The 22241-nt window shown below is 54.6% G+C and overlaps 12 protein-coding genes across 13 annotated transcripts; 4 read left to right on the forward strand and 8 right to left on the reverse strand.

The window, feature by feature from the left end:
* Window positions 1-51: 51 nt before the first annotated feature.
* Window positions 52-1475, reverse strand: KRP23_6131 (uncharacterized protein; the record flags this gene model as incomplete). 2 transcript variants are annotated; one of them, XM_067891288.1, is made up of 3 exons in its annotated part: window positions 52-383; window positions 471-1323; window positions 1389-1475. In XM_067891288.1, the coding sequence occupies 3 exons, from the start codon at window positions 1473-1475 to the stop codon at window positions 52-54; spliced, it is 1272 nt and encodes a 423-aa protein (XP_067745657.1). The 2 variants fall into 2 exon arrangements, with proteins under 2 accessions (XP_067745657.1, XP_067745656.1); XM_067891287.1 differs by having other exon boundaries at window positions 52-386.
* Window positions 1476-2723: 1248 nt separating this feature from the next.
* KRP23_6132 (Histone H2B) lies at window positions 2724-3077 on the reverse strand (the record flags this gene model as incomplete). Its single annotated transcript, XM_067891289.1, has 1 exon — window positions 2724-3077. The coding sequence occupies one exon, from the start codon at window positions 3075-3077 to the stop codon at window positions 2724-2726; it is 354 nt and encodes a 117-aa protein (XP_067745658.1).
* Window positions 3078-3659: 582 nt separating this feature from the next.
* Window positions 3660-4806, reverse strand: KRP23_6133 (Guanine nucleotide-binding protein G(o) subunit alpha; the record flags this gene model as incomplete). Its single annotated transcript, XM_067891290.1, has 2 exons — window positions 3660-4556; window positions 4636-4806. The coding sequence occupies 2 exons, from the start codon at window positions 4804-4806 to the stop codon at window positions 3660-3662; spliced, it is 1068 nt and encodes a 355-aa protein (XP_067745659.1).
* A 781-nt stretch (window positions 4807-5587) lies between these two features.
* On the forward strand, window positions 5588-6085 carry KRP23_6134 (DOPA 4,5-dioxygenase; the record flags this gene model as incomplete). The annotated part of the gene is made up of 1 exon (XM_067891291.1): window positions 5588-6085. One exon carries the CDS (start codon window positions 5588-5590, stop codon window positions 6083-6085), a length of 498 nt encoding a protein of 165 aa, XP_067745660.1.
* A 107-nt stretch (window positions 6086-6192) lies between these two features.
* On the reverse strand, window positions 6193-8457 carry KRP23_6135 (Signal recognition particle receptor subunit alpha; the record flags this gene model as incomplete). The annotated part of the gene is made up of 7 exons (XM_067891292.1): window positions 6193-6317; window positions 6393-6477; window positions 6536-7156; window positions 7231-7431; window positions 7504-7560; window positions 7657-7893; window positions 7972-8457. The coding sequence occupies 7 exons, from the start codon at window positions 8455-8457 to the stop codon at window positions 6193-6195; spliced, it is 1812 nt and encodes a 603-aa protein (XP_067745661.1).
* A 142-nt stretch (window positions 8458-8599) lies between these two features.
* KRP23_6136 (N6-mAMP deaminase) lies at window positions 8600-9718 on the forward strand (the record flags this gene model as incomplete). The annotated part of the gene is made up of 1 exon (XM_067891293.1): window positions 8600-9718. One exon carries the CDS (start codon window positions 8600-8602, stop codon window positions 9716-9718), a length of 1119 nt encoding a protein of 372 aa, XP_067745662.1.
* Window positions 9719-11578: 1860 nt separating this feature from the next.
* Window positions 11579-11860, reverse strand: KRP23_6137 (Crinkler effector protein 63; the record flags this gene model as incomplete). Its single annotated transcript, XM_067895782.1, has 1 exon — window positions 11579-11860. One exon carries the CDS (start codon window positions 11858-11860, stop codon window positions 11579-11581), a length of 282 nt encoding a protein of 93 aa, XP_067745663.1.
* Window positions 11861-12248: 388 nt separating this feature from the next.
* KRP23_6138 (uncharacterized protein) lies at window positions 12249-13036 on the forward strand (the record flags this gene model as incomplete). The annotated part of the gene is made up of 2 exons (XM_067891294.1): window positions 12249-12366; window positions 12450-13036. 2 exons carry the CDS (start codon window positions 12249-12251, stop codon window positions 13034-13036), a joined length of 705 nt encoding a protein of 234 aa, XP_067745664.1.
* Window positions 13037-13175: 139 nt separating this feature from the next.
* On the forward strand, window positions 13176-13811 carry KRP23_6139 (uncharacterized protein; the record flags this gene model as incomplete). The annotated part of the gene is made up of 1 exon (XM_067891295.1): window positions 13176-13811. One exon carries the CDS (start codon window positions 13176-13178, stop codon window positions 13809-13811), a length of 636 nt encoding a protein of 211 aa, XP_067745665.1.
* Window positions 13812-14044: 233 nt separating this feature from the next.
* KRP23_6140 (Serine/threonine-protein kinase 16) lies at window positions 14045-16436 on the reverse strand (the record flags this gene model as incomplete). The annotated part of the gene is made up of 8 exons (XM_067891296.1): window positions 14045-14202; window positions 14268-14316; window positions 14395-14440; window positions 14517-14944; window positions 15028-15096; window positions 15182-15364; window positions 15433-15839; window positions 15914-16436. The coding sequence occupies 8 exons, from the start codon at window positions 16434-16436 to the stop codon at window positions 14045-14047; spliced, it is 1863 nt and encodes a 620-aa protein (XP_067745666.1).
* An 89-nt stretch (window positions 16437-16525) lies between these two features.
* KRP23_6141 (uncharacterized protein) lies at window positions 16526-20591 on the reverse strand (the record flags this gene model as incomplete). The annotated part of the gene is made up of 2 exons (XM_067891298.1): window positions 16526-20410; window positions 20481-20591. The coding sequence occupies 2 exons, from the start codon at window positions 20589-20591 to the stop codon at window positions 16526-16528; spliced, it is 3996 nt and encodes a 1331-aa protein (XP_067745667.1).
* Window positions 20592-20885: 294 nt separating this feature from the next.
* Window positions 20886-22164, reverse strand: KRP23_6142 (uncharacterized protein; the record flags this gene model as incomplete). The annotated part of the gene is made up of 3 exons (XM_067891299.1): window positions 20886-21574; window positions 21658-22025; window positions 22115-22164. The coding sequence occupies 3 exons, from the start codon at window positions 22162-22164 to the stop codon at window positions 20886-20888; spliced, it is 1107 nt and encodes a 368-aa protein (XP_067745668.1).
* Window positions 22165-22241: the final 77 nt, after the last annotated feature.

Consider the following 22241-nt stretch of genomic DNA (forward strand, 5'->3'; position numbering starts at 1 on the left):
GGTGCTCATCAATCGTCTCCGACAACCTCAGGCGGCCAAGCGGCAGTTCTCTTACCGCTTCAAGGCAACACGTAGTTCCTGCTGCACCTGCGGCTGCGGCACCACCTCGACAACAAGGAGAAGCAGCTCCTCGGCCTCCCTCTTGCCAAACGTCGAACGCAGATAGTCTACAAAAGCTCGGCCACTCATCTCCTGGTTTCCCAGGGCCTTGGCTGCTTGCTTGAATTCGCTCACGGCGTGCACGTCTCCGTTCGAAAGCGAATTTACTCGTTCCAGGATTTGGCGATTGGCCTTCTTCCGCGAGACGCGGCCAGGGACAGCAGGGTCACTCGCACGACCGCCCGAGCTCGTTTGGCTGCTGGAAAAATTCTGCAATTTTTGCTCTGCTGGCGGTGAATCCGCATCGATAAACAAGTCGAGAAGAGGTAAGTTTCAGCACTCCAAAAAAGCAAGTCAAAGATGTAGCTTACCATATTTCTTGGAGCAACGATCGGCCTCGTCCTCCTGCATGCTGAGGCGGCGGATCTGGCGCTCCGATCTGTTCTCGGTAGCGTCCTCGGCATCAATCGACGCGCTAGAAACGCCACCGGCGGCACAAAGCGCCTCGCGCTTCTCCGCACTCTTGAGCGATCGCACGAAGCGCCCCAAAATCCAAAGGGCGAAGTCCGGATCAAACTCCTTGTGCAGAAATTCTACGAACGGGTCCGCGGCCGCCACTGGGTCATTCTCCTTTCGGAAGACCCGCGCGCGCTTCTTAAACCGCTTAAGCTGATGCGCTCCCTCACGCAGTGCGATCTCCTCCTCAATCTCCAATCGGCACATTTTCCGTCTCGAGCTGATCTTGTCCCCTGCGCCGGTGGCACTAGCGTACGACGCGCGATTGTCGGAATCCGTCGAGTCGCGCAGCATTCCTCTCGACGACGAAAAGACGCCCGACATGTTCATGGAGGGGCCCAGAAGTGCACTGCAGTCCATAAACTGTTCCGCGCCAATAAAGTCGGCCAGCACCTGGCATCCTCCGGGCTTGGAGAACTCGGCGACGTCCGGGAAAAGCATGACGCGCTGGATGTAGAAGTCCAGCTCAGCGCGGCGCATCTCGAGGAAACTGGGCGTCTGGTCCTGGTGAAAGAAGGCGCGCACTCGGTGGCCGGGCGCGAAGGCCACGGTGACCATCATCTTGGCGAACGGGGACTTGCGCGCGGCGCGCATCTGGTTGTCGAAGGCCTGGAACTCCTCGTACGTTTTCCACAAGCTCCACTGGACCACTTCGGCCGGGTTCTCCTGCTTCTCCCGCGTCTTGTTGAGGCGGCAGAACAGCTCGTACTGCAGTAGATACAACAAGGCAATGAGCGAGGGTGGATTTGTTGTTTTTCGACTAAGAGGCGTACCACGGCTGGCTCCCCGTTCGTCTGGGTGGCGTTGCGCACGTGCAGCTTGAGCGGCGGCACTCGCAGCAGGAAATCAGGCGGCGTCATGGCGGGGGCGCTCTCGGATCCGCCAGGAAAGTCGCTCTGTGTGAGGAGACGGACGAGTAAGTGAGCCGCGAGATGGCGACACGCCCAGTATGATTTGGCGCTGGGAATAGTGAGAGTCAGACCGGCCTCTACTGGGAAAATTGTATGGGATCCTTTCGCAGAAATTCAAGTTGGGAGAGACCGGCGCTGGCCGGCTGTCTCAATAATGCGGTGTCGCCAGTGGTGGTGGCACCCAAGTGTGCATGTAGCAATTTGAGGAGATCGACAGCCGCTGGCGTGGCAATCGCTGGCGACCAGTTCAGGGCGAACGCCAACGCCGTGCCGCTGTTCTTCCCCATGCGTGCCGCCCTGGGAAACAGACCTTGATGCTGAGCACTGCTCAGTGAGCAAGAAGCCGCGCCCTCAATCATTTGCCAGCAACTCGCCGTTTTGTGGACAGACGAATCTTTACATTCTTACGCTTTCGATGATCGCCCGATCCTTTTGCCATGCCTTACCAGTGGTAATACCACCGCCCACCGCCTAAGCGCTGTGCATCGAGCCGGGTGCATTAATCCAAACACCTGCTGGGGGCCAAACAGTGCTGGTCATCGCAGTCGCGTTCCAATACACTCGATGGTATTCGGCCAAATGCAAGAATTGAGGAGCACATTGCTGGATAAAAGACAACATCGAGGTGCTGAGTAGGGCAGCAGCAGAAATTCTCGGGTTCTAGCGCCACTTTGTCCCCATCTCAACCGACTCACGAGATATCCTCTACAGCCCGTGCCATGTTAGATGCATTTTAATGCAATGATTGACAACTACAGCTGTCAAAGCGGTGACCCAAGCGAAAACTCCGACCGTCCAGCAAGCCAAATTGATCTAATCTAAAGAGGTCATCCACGTCATATAAACACTGCTCCACGTCATTGCGCTACAGCTTCACCACCCAAGACACCATGAAGCACCTCACCTGCGTTTCATTACCTTCATTCGCAGAAAATAATTAACCGGTGCCAACAAACAAAACACACTAACAAAGTTTGCGAAGCGCCACTGCCCAGCATTCCTCGTTAAATATCTTTCGCAAAGGGTGGTGTTAAAAAACACCAGAATGAAGAGTTCGATTCCATGACCACCCCACCCAAATAGGAGAGGAAGTGCAAGAAGACCGACTAGGTTGTATCGTCCACATGACGGAGACGACGAGCTTCAGTCGCCTGGAGAGCCGCACTGAAGACTTGGCTTGCTAGAAAGCTAGATCGCTTAAGCCGACGTGAACTTAGTCACGGCCTTCGTGCCCTCCGACACGGCGTGCTTGGCCAGCTCACCCGGAAGCATGAGGCGCACGGCCGTCTGGATCTCACGGCTGGACAGCGTCGACTTCTTGTTGTAACGAGACAGCTTGCCGGCCTCCGAGGCGATACGCTCGAAGATATCGTTGATGAACGAGTTCATGATCGACATACCGCGCTTGCTGATGCCCGTCTCGGGGTGCACCTGGCGCAGCACCTTGTAGATGTAGGTCGAGTACGATTCGACACGCTTCTTGCCCTTGCCCTTGCCCTTGCCGGTCTTAGCGACCGTCTTCGCGGCCTTCTTGGAGGGAGTCTTCGCCATTGCTGCTGTTTGGAGTGGTTGGAATTACTCGGTGAATTGAGGAATGAGCTCCTCTGTCGCCGCCATATCCGACCTGACAGCTCCCGTCCATCCCGCCAGGCAAAAACGCTCTTTCTCCCTCGGCTCGGAAAATGGTTGTTGATTGGCGGAATACAATTCCCCACCATTTCATTGGCTGGGAGGAAAGGAAAGAGTTTCCGATTGGCGAGTTCGTAAAAGCGGGTAGGGCTGTTTTGGCGCGAACGGAGCTGGGAGTCCCAACTTTGGACCTCCTCAGCAGTTGACCGCAGACATTGTACGCGATGCAGGCAAGCAAGTGATGGAGGATAAAGGGGTAAAGGGTCAATGTATATAAAATGTTCTACGCACTCCTTCCTTATCCGAGTCTCTCCACCTGTCCTTCTACCTAAACTAGCCGGCGAAAGGTGGGGAAAAGCTAGGGGGGTAGGCTGGACTGGCGCTTATAAGCTTATCTCGCTTCTCCTCGCGCTTCTCGACCTACTGGCGTGTCGTCCATCGACCCTGGTCGACGTGCGCATCCATCGTGGTACATGTCGTCTGTCGGTCCTGCGCCTGCCGTGCCTACATGAAGCCGGAGCCCTTGATATTCTGCTTTAAAATAATGTCTTTGCAGGCGTTGAACACGACTTGGACGTTCTGAGAGTCCGTGGCGCAAGTCACGTGGTGGTAAATCTCCTTCTCCGGCTGGCGGTTCATCTCCATGAACTTTCCTAGGAAGTACTGCACGCCCAGATCGTAGTCACCGATGCCACCGGGGAAATCCTTGAACACATCCACCGTCTTGGGGTCCACCTTCTTGATCTTGTCCTGGAACAAGTCCTTCTTGTTCAGGAACAGGATCATGGCCGAGTTGAGGAAGAACTTGTTGTTCACAATCTCGTCGAACAACGTGATGGCCTCGATCATACGGTTCGTGGACGCGTCCTCATACAAAGACTGATCGTACTCACTCAGCGCCGCCACGAAAATCACTGCCGTCACATCCTCGAAGCAGTGGATCCACTTCTTACGCTCGTTACGCTGTCCACCGACGTCGTACATGACGAATGTGGCGCCGTCGATCTGGTACCGTTCTTCTACAATACCCGACGTACGCACTCGTGCGTACAGCATATCCTGCTGCGTTGCTGCGTAGTCATCGCGCATGATGCGATCCAGGTCGTTGAAGTAGTACTTGACCGACTCGATGATCTGAAACTCCGCTCGTCGGTTCCAAGTGGCCACGACGCCAGGGTCCGACCACAGGTTCTTGATCTTCTGGCCTATAACCGGGTTCACCTCTGCTTCATCGCTCAGCGTCCGAATGTCCTCGAAGTCTTGTGCGCACACCACTTCGCCCTTCAGTTTCATTTCTGTGCACTGCTCGATCAGCATCTTCATGGATGTCACCACGTTGTTATAGATAATTGGTGTGCAGTGCCGCTTCTCCTCTTCGGTCAGGGCTGCGCCATACAAAATCTACAGCATCAAGCGAAGCGGAATTAGTTTCTCAGGAATTCACTCTCACGAAGTCAACATGGCTTCTGCTGAAACGCACCTTCATCTGCTTGAAGACCGTGCTCTTTCCTGACTCGCCTGCACCCAGCAGCAGCAGCTTGACCTTCTCCTGCTCCACGCGGTGCGCTTCCTCGTTTTTCGCTTCAATGTCGCGCGACTTGGCCATAGCCACCTTATCGGTATCGGTCATCTGGGAGGCACAGAGTCCCATGGTGGCTCTTTGGTACCTTGTTCCTTAGCTGTCGAGGGCTGCCGAAGCGCTGGTGCTTCGACGGTCGTGGACGGAGTGGGGAACGAGCGAGCAGGTGCTGGCGGCTCTGTTTCTGCTGCGCAGGAGGGCTCTACTGTCGGAGTGGGAAGCTGCACACGTTTCGCAAAATAGGCAGCGGAAGTTTAAAAATGAAACCCCGGCCACCACCTTCCTCCCTCCCTCTCACCTCGGCGCCAAGGCCTCACAGAAATAACTCGCTCGTCCCCAGCAAAGTGCAACGACGCTGGCCTCACCCTCTCATCGCTATTAATACGGGGGCGCGGTCTCCGTCTTTTGCCAATTGGCCCCGGCGCCACTCCTGGGGATCAAAAGACTCGAGGCTAGAAACCACTGCTGCGTCCCCGATTAGCTTCAACCTTGTTCCGCAGTCTCGCCCTCGATATAGCTGCGTCGTCCGGTCTCATCGCACGTGGGGCATCGAGGTCTGGCTGCGCAGAGATGGAAATAACCCGCTCGTGGTGACGTACCCTGACGAGCACTTGGCGCTCGGCGGATTGCGCTCGACACCATATCGAAATGTATCCATGTAAGTTCTTTGCGCACCGGGTGATGGGGCTGTCATACAAAACCGCGTCGGGTGCAATAACCCCTCCGATTGGCCGAAACCCTTCCTAAACGCAATCGCCGATATGCCGCCCGCGTTATCTAGGCCGCCAAGTTGACGGTCTCGCGGCTCACACACCAATCCGCCGCGCACCTCAAGCGTTAAAACGCCCGCGCCATGTCGCCTAGCAAGATCGACCAAAGCTCCATCAAGGAGTGGCACTTCCACACGTGCTACTACGCCAACAACCAGCGCTCCAAGAAGGAGGCGCAAGCGCTGCGCGGCGCGCTGGTCGAGATGGTGGCGGCCGACCCCAAGAACTTCATCGCCGTGTGCAACGGCGTGACGGGCAAGGAGCTCCCGGGTCTGGAGGGTAAGCCGCCCCCATTCAATCTGGGACCAGTGGGCCCGCACCTCAGCGGCAGCTTCGAGACGTGGGCGCCCGCAGAGTCCTTCGCCCAGGTACTCTCGTGGTTCACGCTGCACCGCGGATCGCTGAGCATCCTGGTGCACCCGCTGACGCGCTACGAGCGCGAGGATCACACGACGCACGCCATGTGGCTCGGTACACCGTGGGTCGTCGACCTGGACGTTCTCCGCGAGGACTTGGTCACGCCTCCTCTGCAATACCCCGAGCTTGGATACGGATACAGCGCGACCGCGGACGAACAGTAAACAGATCAAAGTCGAGTGCTATTCGGAGCGTTAGGGCGAGCAGAGTAACCGTCCTCAGTATGAAGAATGAAGTTAAAGTGTGAGGTCCGGTGAGTTGTGCAGAGCCCTTACTGCAGAAGATGGCGCAGCACGGTGCGCACGTTGAGCTTCTTCAGGTGCGTGTACTTCTGGCCCGTGCCAACAAACATGATCGGCTGGCCAGTCTTGTACACCATCGACACAGCAGCACCAACTGTATGAAAGCAGGAAGCATTGTGAGTCAATCATTTTGCGAGCAGACCATGCATGACAAACAGCAGCAACTCACCCTTGTCATCAATCGTGTCAAACTTCGTGATCACGATACCGTCAATGCGGTGCGGCTCGCGGCGGTCCGAGTAATCCGCAAGAGCCTACAAAATTCAGGGTCAGAACGCGAGCGTAGACAACAGCAAGAATCACATAACATACCCGGTCAAACATGGCCAGCTGATCAATGCCATCATTGCCCACCAACGCCTCTCCGACGAAAAGAACCAGGTCAGGTTCGTTGTTGGACACAAGCTTGGCGAGCGCACGCATAAGCGGCTCGTTGTTTTGCATGCGGCCTGCAGTATCAATCAGCACGCAGTCATAGCCATTTTCAGTGCCGTATTTGACCGCCTCCTTGGCCACCGAGGCCGGGTCCTTCGCGTAGCCCTTCTGGAACAACTCCACGTCCAGCACCTTGGCGTGTTGATTCAGTTGCTCAACGGCTCCAGAGCGGAAAGTATCGCAGGCAGCGATCATGACCTTCACACCCTTGGACTTCAGATAATAGCACACCTTAGACAAGCTGGTGGACTTGCCAACGCCATTCACGCCGACGAAGACAATGCTGTACGCACGACCCTCGGCTTTTGCTTGCAGAATCTCGCGCAGCACGTCGGTAGACTTCTTCGGCGTCAAGATACGCATCAGCGCGGCCTCCAGAGCCTTGCGGACAACCGTGGAGATGCGCGTGAAGCTCTCAAGTCGTTGTCCCACAACGGTAGTAATGACAGACTCGCAGAGTTCGTCGGCAACTTCCGAAGCCACGTTCTTGCTGATCAGCTGCAGTACACCAATATGAAGGTTTAGTGCTCCACTCCGTCGACAAAACGATCAGAACTTAGGCAAGTGCCTACCATTTGGTGCATGGGGGTGATCACAGGCTCCAAGTCTTCCCGGTCCAGAATCTTGTTGCCTGACACAGTGCTGAGGAAGTTGCCCAAACGTGTCTGGGAAAAGCTCCAACCACTGTGGCTCGAGTCGGACTCCGCTCCAGAAGAAGCAGCCGACTCGTCGTCGGTGTCAGAGACCTCTTCCGAGTCGCTGTCCTCCATTTCCTGCGCACTCAAAACAACGCGCCCCATTAGTACGCTCGCGAAATCGGCAGGTGGGTTGAATAGCAATCGTACTCCAATATAGGCTTCACGCTTTTCGCGGAGTTGCGCTTCCTCCTCTTCAGCAGTGATCTAATCGCATCGTACAACAATTCAATACGATCCAAACCAGTCAGTACCAGGTATACGCACGCCACAGTCCCAATCCCAAGAAACCGACGCTCGTACCATCTTCGAGCGATCCAACGCCTCGGCTTCCTTCTTGGACACCTTCGTGTCGTCCCATTTCGTCATCTTCTTGCCGCTCTTCTTGGGCTCCTTTGCGGCCTTATCTTTTCCCTTACGACGCGGTCCCGTGCGCATCTTCCGCACCTTGGACGAGCGCAGTGCTGCCTCGTTCTCCAGCTCCTCGAGGTCCTTGTCCTTGCCATCCGACGCCGGGCTATCACTGCCTTCTTCACTAGACTGCTCGACCCAAACATTCCCAACACGTCAGATAAATTCCACAAATATTGCAATAAACCAACACAACAAGGAGCGCACATCTGCCGTTATCGCGGAGCGTGAAGACGACGCAGTCTTGCCGACAGTATTGGACGTGACGCCCTTGGCTTTCGCCTTCTTGGAGGAATTGAATGCGCGTGGACCCTTGCGCGCCTGCTTCCCCGTAAACCTGAGCTCTGTGGCCTTGAGGATCTTGGCGAACTTATCTTCGTACTTGACGGGCGTCTTGCTGGCGATCTGCTTCGGGAACATGGCGATGAAATCCTTCTTGACGAGCTCCAGCAACTCCTCGATGTACAGCAGCTGCAGGATCTTCTGGTACACCACAACGAAGACCAGGTCCAGCTTGTTCTCGAACACCCACTGCATGGCGTACGCCTCGTCCAGGAACTTCTTCTCGCCGGCGCGGTCTTCCATGAGCACGCGGTTGATGAGGTTGTCCACGGGGTCCCCGCCCAGCTTACACAGCGTGCGCGACCACAGCACCGTACCGGTCTTGGAGAAGATGACAAAGTGGTCGATCATGGCGAGCACGAGTGGACGTCTGTTGCGTGGCTCACGGGTTCTTGGGTTGTGTGGGGGACAGCAACGTGTTCATACGGTATTACCCTTGCTTTGCATGCTACACGATGTGTACACACGAGGATGTATCGCACATCACTTTGTCATGATGGACGTGCTGGGGCCGATTGATACTCAGCTCGCGGCGTACTGCAGGGCGCTGCCCAAAGTGGAGCTGCACGCGCACATCCACGGGTCCATCCGACCGTCCACTTTGCAGGAGATTTTGCAGGATGAAGCGATGTTGAAGGGCTCGGATCCGCTGCAGTTGCCCAAGAACCGCAGTCTGGACGAGTGCTTCGAGATGTTCGGGCTCATCCACCAAGTGGTCGTGAGTCGGCGCGTGCTGCGGCGGATCGTCATCGAGGCCGTGGAGGACTTTGCCGCCGAGAACGTCAAGTACTTGGAACTGCGATCCACACCGCGAGACTTGCTGAGAGACGGAGCTACCCGTGCTGACTACGTGGATGAGGTGGTCTCGGCGCTCGAGGAGTGTCGAGCGCGACGCGACTTGGACATTGAGGTGCGACTGCTGCTGAGCATCAACCGGAACCAGCCGCTGTATCTCGCAGAAAACACTGTAGACATGGCACTGAAGCGTAAGAGCGAGCACAACTGTCCGTTTATCGTGGGCATCGACCTCAGCGGCAACTCGGAGCGTCCGGGCTCGGAGTTTTACCGCTTCGAGCGCGTGTTGGAGCATGCTCGGACTGGCGGACTCAAGTTGGCGGTACACTTCGCCGAACACTTTGATGACGATGAGTCCGCTCGGATTCTTAACTTCCGACCAGATCGCTTGGGCCACGCGTGCTGCTTGCCGGAGCCGCTGTATGCCAAGATGGTGGCGCAGCGGATCCCAGTCGAGGTCTGTCTGACGTCCAACGTGCACACGCTGGCCAGGTACCGCGGCGATGAGGACTGTAAGTGCTCGGTGGGGGAGAAGTACGAGGCCTCGGGCCTGTGCGTGTGCGGCTTCACTTCGCACCCGCACGGCACACTGCTCGCCGGAGAGCGAGACCACGGAGATGGCGTCTACCCCATGTGCCTGTGCACGGACGACTACGGCGTGCTAGGCACCACACTCTCGATCGAGTACATGCGTGCTGCGCAGGCGTTCAAGCTGAGCGAGGCGCGACTGCTAGCCATAGCGCGAGCCCCCATCGAGGCGATCTTCGACCAGGACCAAGTATCCACATTGAAGACGCACTTCGGCCACGTGCAGTAGTGAGCATGTGAGCATCTAGTGTAATTCCCATTCTGGCCGATTGGAATCATCTTGTGGGGCAGTGATTGTAGTGCTGGGGGACCTTGCGTTATTGTACTTATACATTTACGCTCCGATGGACATTACTGTGATGCTCGTGGCGGGGGGGGGGGGGGGGGCGAAATGCATCTCGTATATCGATTCATGCATGCGTCTCCTCATGTTGGTGGTGGCAGAACTCCGCCTTGCAAATATGTTAATACTCTTCCGGTTCATGGACTTGTTCCGATGCGAGGCTTCAGAGCAATTCAGATTCAAAACAACTACTGCTGCAATCAAGCAGTGTCTACCGTTTCTAGGAATGTCGTGCCGCGAGTGGACAGGTACCATCTTCTACTTCGGTGTGCTCATAGTTATCCTGGGCGATGAGCACTATACCGGTAGTTACCTTGTTTTGGTGGTGGTGTATCCACTTTTGCACTCCTCACTGATTGAGACGCTCTTTTGTTTATTACTTCGAAGTACATTTCAGGAAAGCCCTGTAGTACTATTGCTGTGCTCTGGGTGGCAGGTTGTATCGGTCTCGTCATGGTGGCCACGGCGCTTTTTGGAAACTTCAGCAAGATAAATCGAAACGGCACTGCAACTTGTCGCTCGGGAAGAATCGTAGGTCACCCAGTTATAAATGGTCGGGTAGTGAAGGTTTTTGCAAGTTGGCAGTCGTCAAAATTTACGCGTTCGAGTTATATTTGTGCATACTTGATCGTCAGCGACTTAGCTCATGTCTTATTTTCCGATTCCTGATAGAGACTGAAAGCGTTCAGTTTCACTTGGAGGCTAACTACTTTCTCGTGATAGTCCCAGCTGGAGCACATGACTTTAGTGTCAGATCATCGCAGCTCAAATCCGTGACTTCTTTCTTCTCGATCAACACGGAGCTCAATCCGAAATTGATTCATCCTGCACAAGATAATAGGTTGCAACAAACAGAGGAATGTGCTTCACGGCTTCTTGCCTCGTGGTCTCCACGGGATTAAAGCGGAAATCCCTTCTTTTCGCCTTGTCCGAGTGCAAAAAAGCAATGTAGCACACCTGCAATCCATTCGCCACGGGCGGCTGCGCAAGCCACCACCAAATGTCTGCATCGTACTTGTGTTTAGTGGCCATCGCCAGATGCAGGAAACATATCCGCTCTTTCTCATCAAGAAATGTCCATTTCGTCAACAGCATCGACTGTTTCACACAAGATGTTTGCCGGAATCCAGTAATCCAACTTTGACGGATAAATCTTCGGTCCATTCCTTCATCACTCGCAGTCCTCCTCCATGCAACCACCCTCCAGGTTTAACCTTCCTAGCCAGCCCACAGATTTCCCGGATCTTCAAACCCGTTTTCTTATACATGTTTCGTCATTGCTGTCCTACCTGGCACAAAATACCGACTTGCAACGTCGCTCTGCTTCGGATCCTCGAATTCAGCGGCCAAATCTTCCAGGTCAGTTTGTTTCCACCAGGCAGGTCTTCTGGCGAACGGCTCCTTCACCCTTTAGCTCAAAATCTCTCGGAGTTGCCGGCAGCTTGTGCGCATTGAACCAACACTTTTTATTGATCTCCTTCTCAGACAGAACCAGCAGTCGATCGGATCGATTCCAGTCCCCCTGTGGCGTTATAGAGCTCCTGCCGATAACTCGTCTTGAATTCTCCAACACGCAGAAGACCTCTTTCCGCACGTAGCATTCGGACCCGTGAAGTCCACAATTCGCTTTGACGTCCTTCACTTCTCCTCAATCCCCATCCTTCCAGGCAAACATTTGCAGAAAATCACCTTCCTCGGGCACCGTACCACGCTTCAGACATTGTTTAAGCAGGACAGCAATTGTTTTCAGCTTTGGTGCTGGTGTCGAACCTCCACCAGCACGTGGGTCTGCTCAGGAAGAGGGTCAGACGCTACCTCTTTTTTCTTCAACAAAGTCCGAATTGTACACGTTGGATCCAATTCTTCTCCACCGATCAAACTCTTAATGACTTCGTCGATACGCCCCCTTTTCAGCTCCGTGGAGGCTTTGGTGCATGATGGCAGCCACCTGGTCCCCTTCTTATTGGTCTCCGTGGCGAACCACAGCTTCAGTTGGTCTGGTTCGCAGGTGATAGTTTTTGGCTTCATCGTCTGGACTGCTACTTTGAACTGGCCCACCAGTAACGTCAACTCAGCTCCACGATGAATGGGCTGCCCTTCGTTTCTAGTAGCGAGCAGATAAACGCCACTGTCTTCTCTGCACTGGGCGTATTCTCTCCGGACATCTGAGCTCGACTTGCCAGGAATCGCTTCAACTTGTGGTCCGTTTGCTTCATGAAGGAACGCCAAGTACTTGGAACTGTGATCCACACCGCGAGACTTGCTGAGAGACGGAGCTACCCGTGCTGACTACGTGGATGAGGTGGTCTCGGCGCTCGAGGAGTGTCGAGCGCGACGCGACTTGGACATTGAGGTGCGACTGCTGCTGAGCATCAACCGGAACCAGCCGCTGTATCTCGCAGAAAACACTGTAGACATGGCACTGAAGCATAAGAGCGAGCACAACTGTCCGTTTATCGTGGGCATCGACCTCAGCGGCAACTCGGAGCGTCCGGGCTCGGAGTTTTACCGCTTCGAGCATGTACTGGCGCGGTGTACGCCAAGATGGTGGCGTTCGAGGTCGTTCGAGTCGAACGTGCCCACGCTGACCAGGAACCGCTGCGACGATGACTGCAAGTGCTCGTGGTCTTTGCAGACGAGTCCCTATCAAAGACGCGTGACAGCCACATGTGGACATCAGCGGTGCCGCCGTTGGACATTTGTTCTGAGATGCGGCCTGATTTGCGTTGCGGGACTAAAATTGACAACAAAGTTGGTTCGGTCGCTACTGTGCACGTCTTGCTTGCTGTTGGTGCGGTCGCCGCTATGCGCGTCTTGCTGGCTGTTGCTGTGTTCGTGCTCGCTGGCGCTGCTGCGAATGCCTCTGCGATTGACATGACCAACGCAACAGATGCCGTTGCGCTAGTAGCGCTCTACGCCGTTCCCGAGTGCACGATCGACCAGCTGAACCTGGGTGAAGCCATCTTGACCACGGAGCCCGACACGCTACTCTGCGAGCATTCATTCGGGATCCAGCCCGGCATGCTGCTGCAGTCTGCGGACGTTGCGGACGCGCTCTGCGAAAAGCAGAGCTGCCTCAACGCGCTGCGGATATTGTACGCCACGCTACCCAACTGCCGCTACGAGCGCTGGGGGCTGCGCTCCTCGGCGGGCAAGTTCCTCCACCACTGCGGCTTCGCCACGAACGACACGAGCATCGCATAGCGATGGAGACTTGTCGTCCCTCCTCGTAGAACCCCCAGCTGTCCATTTTGCTCCATTTTATGTGGACTCATTTTGAGTAAAAGCGCTCCCGACTATTCCAGCCTCATTCGCAAATTTTCCCTGCACTATACCGATCGCCATGCGTACTTTCACGTCCGCGCTGCTACTCGCGTCCGCTGCCGCCGTCGCCTCGGCGCAATCCACTTCCACGTCCGCCTCCACGTCCGCTTCAGGCTCGTCGACCATGTCGTCGGAGCTCGCGGCCATTCCGACGTGCAACACGACGCAGCTGAACGCGGCCGAGGCCATCCTCACCTCAAACCAGCGCGAGGCCCAGTGCGAGGAGGCGCTCAGCATCAAGTCCGGCACCATGCTGCAAGTGAATACGTCCCAGGCCACCGATATGTGCGACACAGCGTCGTGCACAGCAGCGCTCCAGGAGCTGTACAACGAGATGCCCAACTGTCGCTACAACCTCTGGGGGCTGCAGTACTCGGCCAAGCAGCTGCTCGAGTATTGCGGCATCACGCCCACCAACACGACCGCCTCGGCCTCGAGCTCCAGCAGCGGCTCCGCGGGCTGGAGCGTGCTGGAATCTAGCTCCGCCTCGTTCGCGTCGGCTGGCGCGACGGACGCACCCTCCACGGCCAGCAGCACTGCAGCGGACAGCTCTGCCTCGGCCACATCGTCGGGATCAAGCGCCGCGACCACAACGACCACTGTGTCGGCCGCGCTGGTGGCTACTGCGGGCCTCGTTGCTGCCTTGTTGGCCTAAGCTGTCGAGGTATTCACGACTGACGTACACACTGCAGCGTGCCTTGCTATTTCATTTCGCACCAAGATCCATTCCTGTTGGCAAGGAGCGCGCTACTGAGTTTTGGGTTGGTCCACGTTAACAAGGATCACTTTTATTGAAATCGGTGTTTGTAGTTTGTTATGCTAGTGCGGCTGTTGTATTTGGAGGAAGAAGAGGGATTCATCGATGTAGAAAGAATGGTGCAAGTAGGCCTATCGCTGCATCTCGTCGTTCAGTAGCTCCTCAGTAAACTCGAGCGCATCCAAGACCGACGGTCGTTCCTCTGGATTTGTGTGCAGCATGTCCCGAATGAAGTCACAGAACTCGACCGAGAATTGCGTCCCGCGGTGGTGCACCACTCCTCCTTGCTCTGTGTTCCATTAAACGGTGCGGTCCTTAGTTTGCAGTTGATTTTTAATCTCATGTGCCACATACCTGGTGGGAATGAAACCCGACCGTTCAAACATGCCAGCTTCATAAAACCCTAGAGGCACCAGAAGTAAGCAGGCAACCGCAAGTCAGAAAACAAGCGACGCGGGTACGGCTAAATGACGGTACTAACCTCGCGCGGGTGCTCGAATGGGCTTGTTCCAAATGCCATTGCGTAGCTACATTCGTCAGCAAGGCACAACATTAGTGAGTTGGTATAAGAACAAGGAGGTTGGGGATCTTGACAGTACTTACAGCACGCAACCAAGGGACCACACGTCGGACTGGCCATCCAGTGGGACGTCAACGGTGGGCTCAAACAGTTCTGGGGCCCGATACGGAGCAGAGCTCTTGCGGTTTGCCTCGTCTTGCAGCTCGATCGAATTCCTTCGAGAGTTTACCTCTACGCGAATTGGAGCGCAACTGCCAAAGTCTGTCACCACCGGGATATAGGCAAGGAAATCCTCGCCAGAAGATGACGATGACAGCAAGACGTTATGCGGCTTAATATCACGGTGGCAGAAACCAGCGCGGTGTAGTGCAAGCACACCCGAGCAAATGCCATGGAATAGATGCAGCGCCGTACGCTGGGTGAACGGCCACAGAGGAGACGATGACTGGCACGCAGCGTCGATCGCATCCCACAAGCTTCCACGGTCGAAGTACGGGACCAAAAAGAAGAACTACGTATTCACGAGTGCAATGAGCACGTGGATACACATTAGTCCAGGGATTCTTGTTCAGGCAATCAAGAAGCTGTCCGTACCTCCATTCCTTGTTGAACCCGTGCCTCCGAAAATTCCACGAGCGGCATGATATTTAGGTGTTTGACAGTCTGGCAACAGCAAAAAGGTGAACGGACGGGGAATGTTAGGCTGAGTCTTTAAAACAATTGTCCAAAACGCAGGTGGAACGCATACCCGGAAAACTTGGAGCTCCATTTGAACGTCATTCTCAACCTCTTGTGACTGACAGAGAATTCGCTTGAGGGCAAAAGTTTCATTGGTAGCCGATGATCGAACCAAGAGGACTTGAGCATAGGCACCCTCAGCAAGCAGTCGCACTACTTGCACACTGACACCGCCAACTTGGATTGTTTCGCTCTGTTATCAAGGCAGCAAGCATTTCTCATCAGCACAGCGAATTCACTGTCGATATGAACTACACGTACCTTCGAAACGTTGGCACTGGCGCTGGAAATGGTTGCACTGATAGTAGAGAGCAAGGATCCACCCCATTTCTTTGCCTTCTTGGCCGTCTCAGACGCTCCCTTCTTGGCATCCTCAATAGAGATTTTCTTCGCAAAATCGTACGCCTGCTCTGTCTGTTTCCGCAGATAAGCCTGTGCATCCTTGCTCGCATCCGTCCATTCTGAGGCCTGTCGAGAACCTGAGCTTGCGCCAATCGAATCATACCGGTCCTCACGATCAAACCTCGAGCCACGATTGCTCTCCCCTGCATTCTGGTAGTCACCGTCATTTTGATAACTGCCCCGGTTCCAGTCGCCCTCTCCCTGTTCCTTGCGCAACTTATCACGCGAAGGCGAACGAGCCACCGGTGTTGTTGGAGTTTCTTCATCTGCACCAACCCACCAACCATCAAATTAGACCTCAGATCAAATAGCATTCCCCAAAGCATCTCCTTCGATTTACCTTGCGACTCATACGTCGTGGACTCGAACTCTTCATAATCATCAGGGCGGTGGCTCCGTCTCTCGGCAGTGCTGCTCCCATAGCTCTCCGTCCGAAGCTTCGCGACCGCCGGAATCTGCGCTGGCAGCACAGCGTCCCGATGCTCCTCGTAGTGCAGATACTCGACGCTCGGGTCTTCGTCCAGAGGCGTAATACGTGCCAGGATCTTGCGCCCGCAGAATGGGACGGCCGACTCCGGGTTCGTGAGGTCCAGATACGCCCCGTCTTCGCAGCGGAAGGCGAAGTGGAAGCTGCTGCCCAGCGGAAACGCTTTCTGCACGTCCGCGAGCCGCACGCGGCCTCCAGCGGGCGGCAACGGCAGCACGAAGGCGTTCCAGTTGGTGTCAGGCCCGTGCTGTGGCTTGCTCTCCTGCATGGGCTCCAGCTCCTCCCCCACCAGCGAGTACAGCACGAATGTGGTTTTCAGTTGCGGCGCCGCCATCGTCGTCCCGCTCACCGGATGCACCACTTCCGACGCGCGCATCGAATTGGGAAACTCCTCACCTACACCTACATGAAGGAATATGATGTAAGAAAGGTTATCTCTTAAAGAGAGGGTTGAAGTTGGATTTCTTATAGAAAGGGTTGCCGTGGTGCTACGGCCGAGTCTTCTGGGGATCGCACAGCGCAGACTTTGTCTGTGAAGCTTGCGTCGTCGCTGAATGAAAGGGCTTTCGTCAGGTATGAAACTGCTGCAGACGATGGAGACGTCGCTGTGGGTCTTTCGTCCAGTGCAGCGAGCACACGCGACGTGAGCTCGGCGTCTTCCAGGAGCTGGGAGCTTGAGGAGCTTCTCGACATACCGGACGATTCGTCAAGCTGAACTTCATCGGCAGTCGCTGCGGTGTAGAATCGGCTCCGCTCACTCTCGATGGGGCGGACACAAGGTCTGGCGTTTGAAATTGCCGTCTGGAGAGGTGCTGGAGGTGCTAATCCACCGACGTTCCGGTACGACGCAGACGCGGAGGATACCGAGGCCGAAGATCTCCATATTGTAGCATTCCCAGCGTCCTCGCAATTACCCGTTCGGATTTTATCGTAAAAGGCATTGGCTACTGGCTCGCGTTGGTGCGCTTTCGTTACGAAAGTGGGGTGGAACGGATGCGACTTGCTGAATTCGCGCTGCTGCTGTTTGCGCAGTTGCTCCTTACGCTCAAGATAGTGATCATAGTACTGGTTGAGCGCGTGGAAGACCTTGGAACTTGCCACACGGCCGTGCTTCGTAGCGATCTCACGCGAGTTCTTGTCGATCACGGGGTGGAATGTCAGCTCCTTTTGTTCGGCAGCTACAAGGGCCGCTTCCCGTTCCGGATCTGAGTGGTGCATCTGGTGGCGATGCATACCCCCCCTATCAGCGTGAAGGTGTTCGGATAGGAAGACTATCTGCGAGTAGGTAACTCCCGGTACTTCGCGCACAAGGCGATCCATGTATCCAGAGAAGGCATCACGTGAAATCGACGAGTGGTTGGCGTACTCGAACACGATGGCTACCACCCGCGAGATTTCCGCTGGCAACGAGGAGAGGTTTACCTGAGCTGGTATCACGGCTTCATTGCTTTCTTCTTGCTGAGACTGCGGTTTCAGATCAGAGTTCTGCTTCGCGAGCTCTGGGGTTGCTTCTGAGAGTGACGAAGCCAGCGACTGTGATTGACGAGACAAAATGAGCAGCTTGTCAAAGATTCGCACACAAGTGTCCATTTTGCGTCGCTCGAGAGCCTGGCGTGAAGCCTCGGACACGAAGGTTTGCTGCGATTTCTTCTTGATATCACGCTGGTCCTTCTCGCGGAGCCGGCGGTGGTATTCCTGTTGCTCACGGTGGGCAGCATGCAAAAAGTCTCCGATAGGTAGTCCTTGTTTGTTTCGTGAAAATGCCGGCGCACGACCAATTTCCGGCTTGAAGAGTTCTTTGCCAGTGTGAGGGTCGCGATCGGGGGCATACTTATCATGGAGAGCAATGCGCTTACGCTCCAGCTCATGATACTTGTCAACTGCGAGTCGCTCTACAAAGTCACTCTGGGACCTGTCAGGGGCTACCCACAGAGCGTTCACACCAATGTCAGGCTTGAAAGGAAACTGCTTGAAATATTCCTCTTCCCGCTCGTCGCGCAGTGCTCGAGTCTGGAATGAATTCTCATAGAGTTCCAGGTGCGGGTTTCGAGGTCGCCGTGTCTCGCCGTGTACAGCCGCTGCCGCGGCAGCCGTGTCTAGCTTCTCGCGCACAATCTCCTCGGATACATTGTTAATCTTTGGGCGAAAGGGGCAGGTTTGTTGGAACTCCTCTTCAATGGCGTGCTGGTGGCGCTGACGCCGCATACTTGCCACTCGAGACGATTTATCTTTGTTAGCACTAACGGCTTTCATGACGGTGGATGAAGTCGTGAGAAGTGTAGGCTGGAAAAGCCGATCAGGCTTGAGTTGTCCGCAAAGAACCTCAGGATGCGACTCGAGGAACCCAAACGAGCTGTTGGTGCTACTTGCAGTATCTCGGCGCCGAGTGTTTGATGCGTTAGGTGACCTACCTCGATGAGGTTTTGACGACTGCCCAGCAAGCGCTACAATGTTCTGGCATCGAGAATCAGTGTACTGATTCACAAGCGCACACTTGGGACACATCCAGTTCTGTTGCTCTTCTCGCTCGGCAACCCGGCGCTCGTGCCGCTGCACCTTTTTGGCAATATCCGACAATGCTTCGTCATGAAGTCGTTCACCTATATGCGCATATCCTCCGTTTGTGCGGTTGGCTACGAGCTCGCGAGACTTGGCATCCATTAACTCAACACGGTGCATTCGTTCCTGATCCCGAGCCAGTTCAAGTTCCTTCGCTTTGCGTGCTCGTTGAATCCACTTGTCTTTTGATTCTGCCAAAGCGTGAAGCCGCTCGTACGCAGGAGCATCCGCAAGGTTGGCTTTCTTCTTCGAACTGTTGCTTCGAGTGTGGACCATTGTTGTAAAAGCTGGGGCTGTGGATGGTGCTGATAAGCGTTCAGTGACTACAGCCTGAGCATTGCGCGTTAAATGTGTGTCGCTTGATACCGATCTGCGGTCACCACATCCTTCGGGGTCCACCTTGCCACTATGCTGCGAGTAGTGACCATACCTAGCCATGAGGTTGTTGTAGCTGTATTCACGATGGTTTTCACGTTCGTGCATTTGCAGAGGTGTACCATCGAGTTCAGGTTGGGATGTCGTTTGCGGCTTACTGGCACTCGCAGATACCGATGCCGTAAAAGCGTCTGGGGAGGAGACAACGAAGCAATCAGGCGTTGAGTTGTGTGTCCAGTTATCTGCAGCCATCGCTGCTGATTGCACAACTTCCTCCGGCTCAGTCTCCACTAAGGCGTTAAGTTGGTCCTTGATCAATCCTCGCAATTTCGGCACTGCATCAGGTTGCAGTGCGTGCTTCTGCGCAAAAGATGAGGCTAAAACATCAGGATTGTCGCCTTCGTGAATCTCAATGGTTTCAGTCCGACCGTCACCAATGACGACCTCCATCAGAAGCAAGAGATCACCTTGCACGCTATCACTCACGGCGAAATCGGGGCTGATAGGTGGATGCATCTCTTTTTCACTGCAATTACCGAAGAGATCATCAGAGGAGCTTGCAAGTCTATTAGAATCACGTCCAATGGTCGGGAACAGCTTTAAGGTGGCCGATTGATTGTCTCCAGTTGCAGATGACGGCGAGTATGCTGCTGCTGACTGCAAGGCATTTTGGAACTGCTCGCGGCGACCAAGTTCTTGTTGCACTCTAGCGGCCGCTGAATTAACAGCCAACCGAATTTCATCCTCGATCTGTTGTGGTGAACGTGCTGACATTTTAGTATTTGAGGCCGCCGGAGATAGCACGACGCGCTCTCGTAACCAGTCAGGAAGATCATCATCGCTGTCCTCTGCATGCATTTCTGTTGCTTGTAACTTATTCTGGCTCAACTTGGGTGACAATTTTTTTTCCACTGCCGTGTCCAAGCTGAATTTGGGGTTTGGGTCATCCTTCAGCGCCGTTCCCCCCTCCTGAGGTGTGTCTTGACGAGGTATGCTGTCTAGCGATGAATGCTCGCTCGCCTCGCTGCGCAGTGCCTTGAACCCAGTAGAGCTTGGTGCTTGGCGCAGCAAAGGTGAACTTGAGCTGACCGATGATGACCCCGCGGACGAAGGTGTAGGAGAACGTTCGTCGTTAGAGCAAACGGACGAATACAACGAGCCATCACTATCATCATCACTGAAGCGTCCAGGGCTGCCCTTGAAGTCCAACATCAATGGGACGTCAGCAACGTGACTGACCGAAACAACCTGAGCTTTCACAGAGTTTTTTACAGGCTTCTGCTTGTTTTCTTGACGGTGTGCTCGAAGGTCACCCCAACAACCTGGCGAGTCAATTTCCCCACTCATGGATGGAAATGAAGATGTCTTCCGCGGGGACCGGTCGGGGCTTGAATTTCCGTTTGTGTGATGTTCACCCTGAATATCATGAACGCACATTGTTATTGTTAGCATGCGCTTATCTAATGCAGTAAAATGCTTATCACACCTGTCCAATCGCTTCGATCGCTTGGAATGAGAATGAGTAACGCCGCTGCATACTTGGCTTGGTGTTCCCGTACGAATGCTGATGCGACGCAGTCTTCTTCGTCTCTTCCATCTCGAAGAAAAATAACACTTTGTTCTATTCCTTCAAAGTGCAGCAGAGCGGCTACCTGCGACTGGGATGACCAGCTTGTCCGTTTTAGCATCATGGATAAATAGCCACGAAACGACCTTGTTCACGCAATGACGAGAAAGCATGGATCCTCCCATGTGCGATAGTCCAAAGCTTGATTTGCATCAGCGAATACAGTAACCATGGCGAAAAATGTTGTCTTCTTTCATCTTCAAATACCTTGATGCCGAGTTTCTCAAGCAGCACCTGAGTACATCGCCTTCACTACTTCACCGTTTATTGTACAGATACTGCGCTTAGCTGCTTCTTCCAGATTAGAGCGCATTTTTCAAGGAAGCTCTGCATGGCTTCCCGCTCCGCTCGTGCCTCCTCGCGCTGCGCTGAGAAATCCAACACAGTGCCGTCATCAAGTTCCAGGTCACGGTACAGCGGCAGCTCATCCGGGGAATGACCCCTCTTCTTCTTTGATGTATGGGCCTTTGCTGTAGGCGTTGCAGTAGCTATAGCAGGTCGTGCTGCCTCACGTTTTTGCCGCTTGGAGCTTCGCACGGTATCAACATTGCTCTCCTTCGCCCCTAGATCAGCACGCTTCGAGCTACGCGGTTGTTCTGGCTTGTGTCCATTCCTTTCAGCAGACTTCGATATCACTATTGCATTCTTCGAGCTGATTTTCTCCTCAGTATGCTCCGATGTTTTTCTCTTCGCAGCCACTCTGTCCGGCTGGCGTGCTGCCTTCTCGGGAGGACGAGCGACGGTCGGCTTCGCGCTAGACGTTTTTTTCTTACTGGAAGCTTTCTTCTTTTCGCTGGCCTTCTTCATAGCAGAAGCTAGCAAAGAACTAGGCTTAGCTTCTGCTGGAACTGGTACGGGAGTGAATGAGGTTTCCTCAATGGCACCTAACATGTCTTCAAAAAGGTGCATGTCACCATCCCAACTCTTCACACTCTCGTCGTTCTTGGTGCGAGCTGCAGAAAAATCAAATGCAATTGCACAAAAAGTCAGTACTTCAACCCTCTTCCGTTCAGTTGGCACCACTCGAGAAACTCACGAGCGTAGCGGCCATGAGCCGTAATGGACATGGGATCCGTCCAAAGGTCGTAGTTTTTGCTCCAGCCCACAAAATGCACCTTGATCTTCTGCGTGATCAGGTTGCACTGAATGATCCTGGCCTCCCCCCATAGCATCTTCTTGTCCAGGGCGTCGATGTAGTAGCCCACGCAGTGGGCAGTCTCCTTCTTCTTGGGTTTGGGCTTTGGCTTCGTCTTCCTGTCGCGGCGTCTCTCCCTTTTAGCGGGCTTATCAACAGGTGTGTCTACTGGTATTTCCTTCACCTTGGACGTTGGCACGGAGCCTGATTTCGCTGGCGACGCAGATACAGTACACGGCGTCATCGCTTCAGTCTCGAGGTTGGAGCCGCTGTACGTGATACACAGCATACACGACGTCAGAGAGGGTGATGAGCATCACGAGGAAGATGTCGTGTGTGTCGTGTGTGTGGACTCTACCGGGGGGTTGCAGGAGTCGAAGAAGTCGCGGGCGCGAGGCTGGCAGCCATGACAAGCGTGGACCTTTGGCGCGAATTCAGCGAATGAAGCTAAAACGGGGCGATTCCCATCAAACTGAATATCGAAC

The sequence above is a fragment of the Phytophthora ramorum genome (genome assembly GCF_020800215.1).
Source record: "Phytophthora ramorum isolate Pr-102 chromosome Unknown Phyram_PR-102_s0005, whole genome shotgun sequence".
NCBI lineage: Eukaryota > Oomycota > Peronosporomycetes > Peronosporales > Peronosporaceae > Phytophthora > Phytophthora ramorum.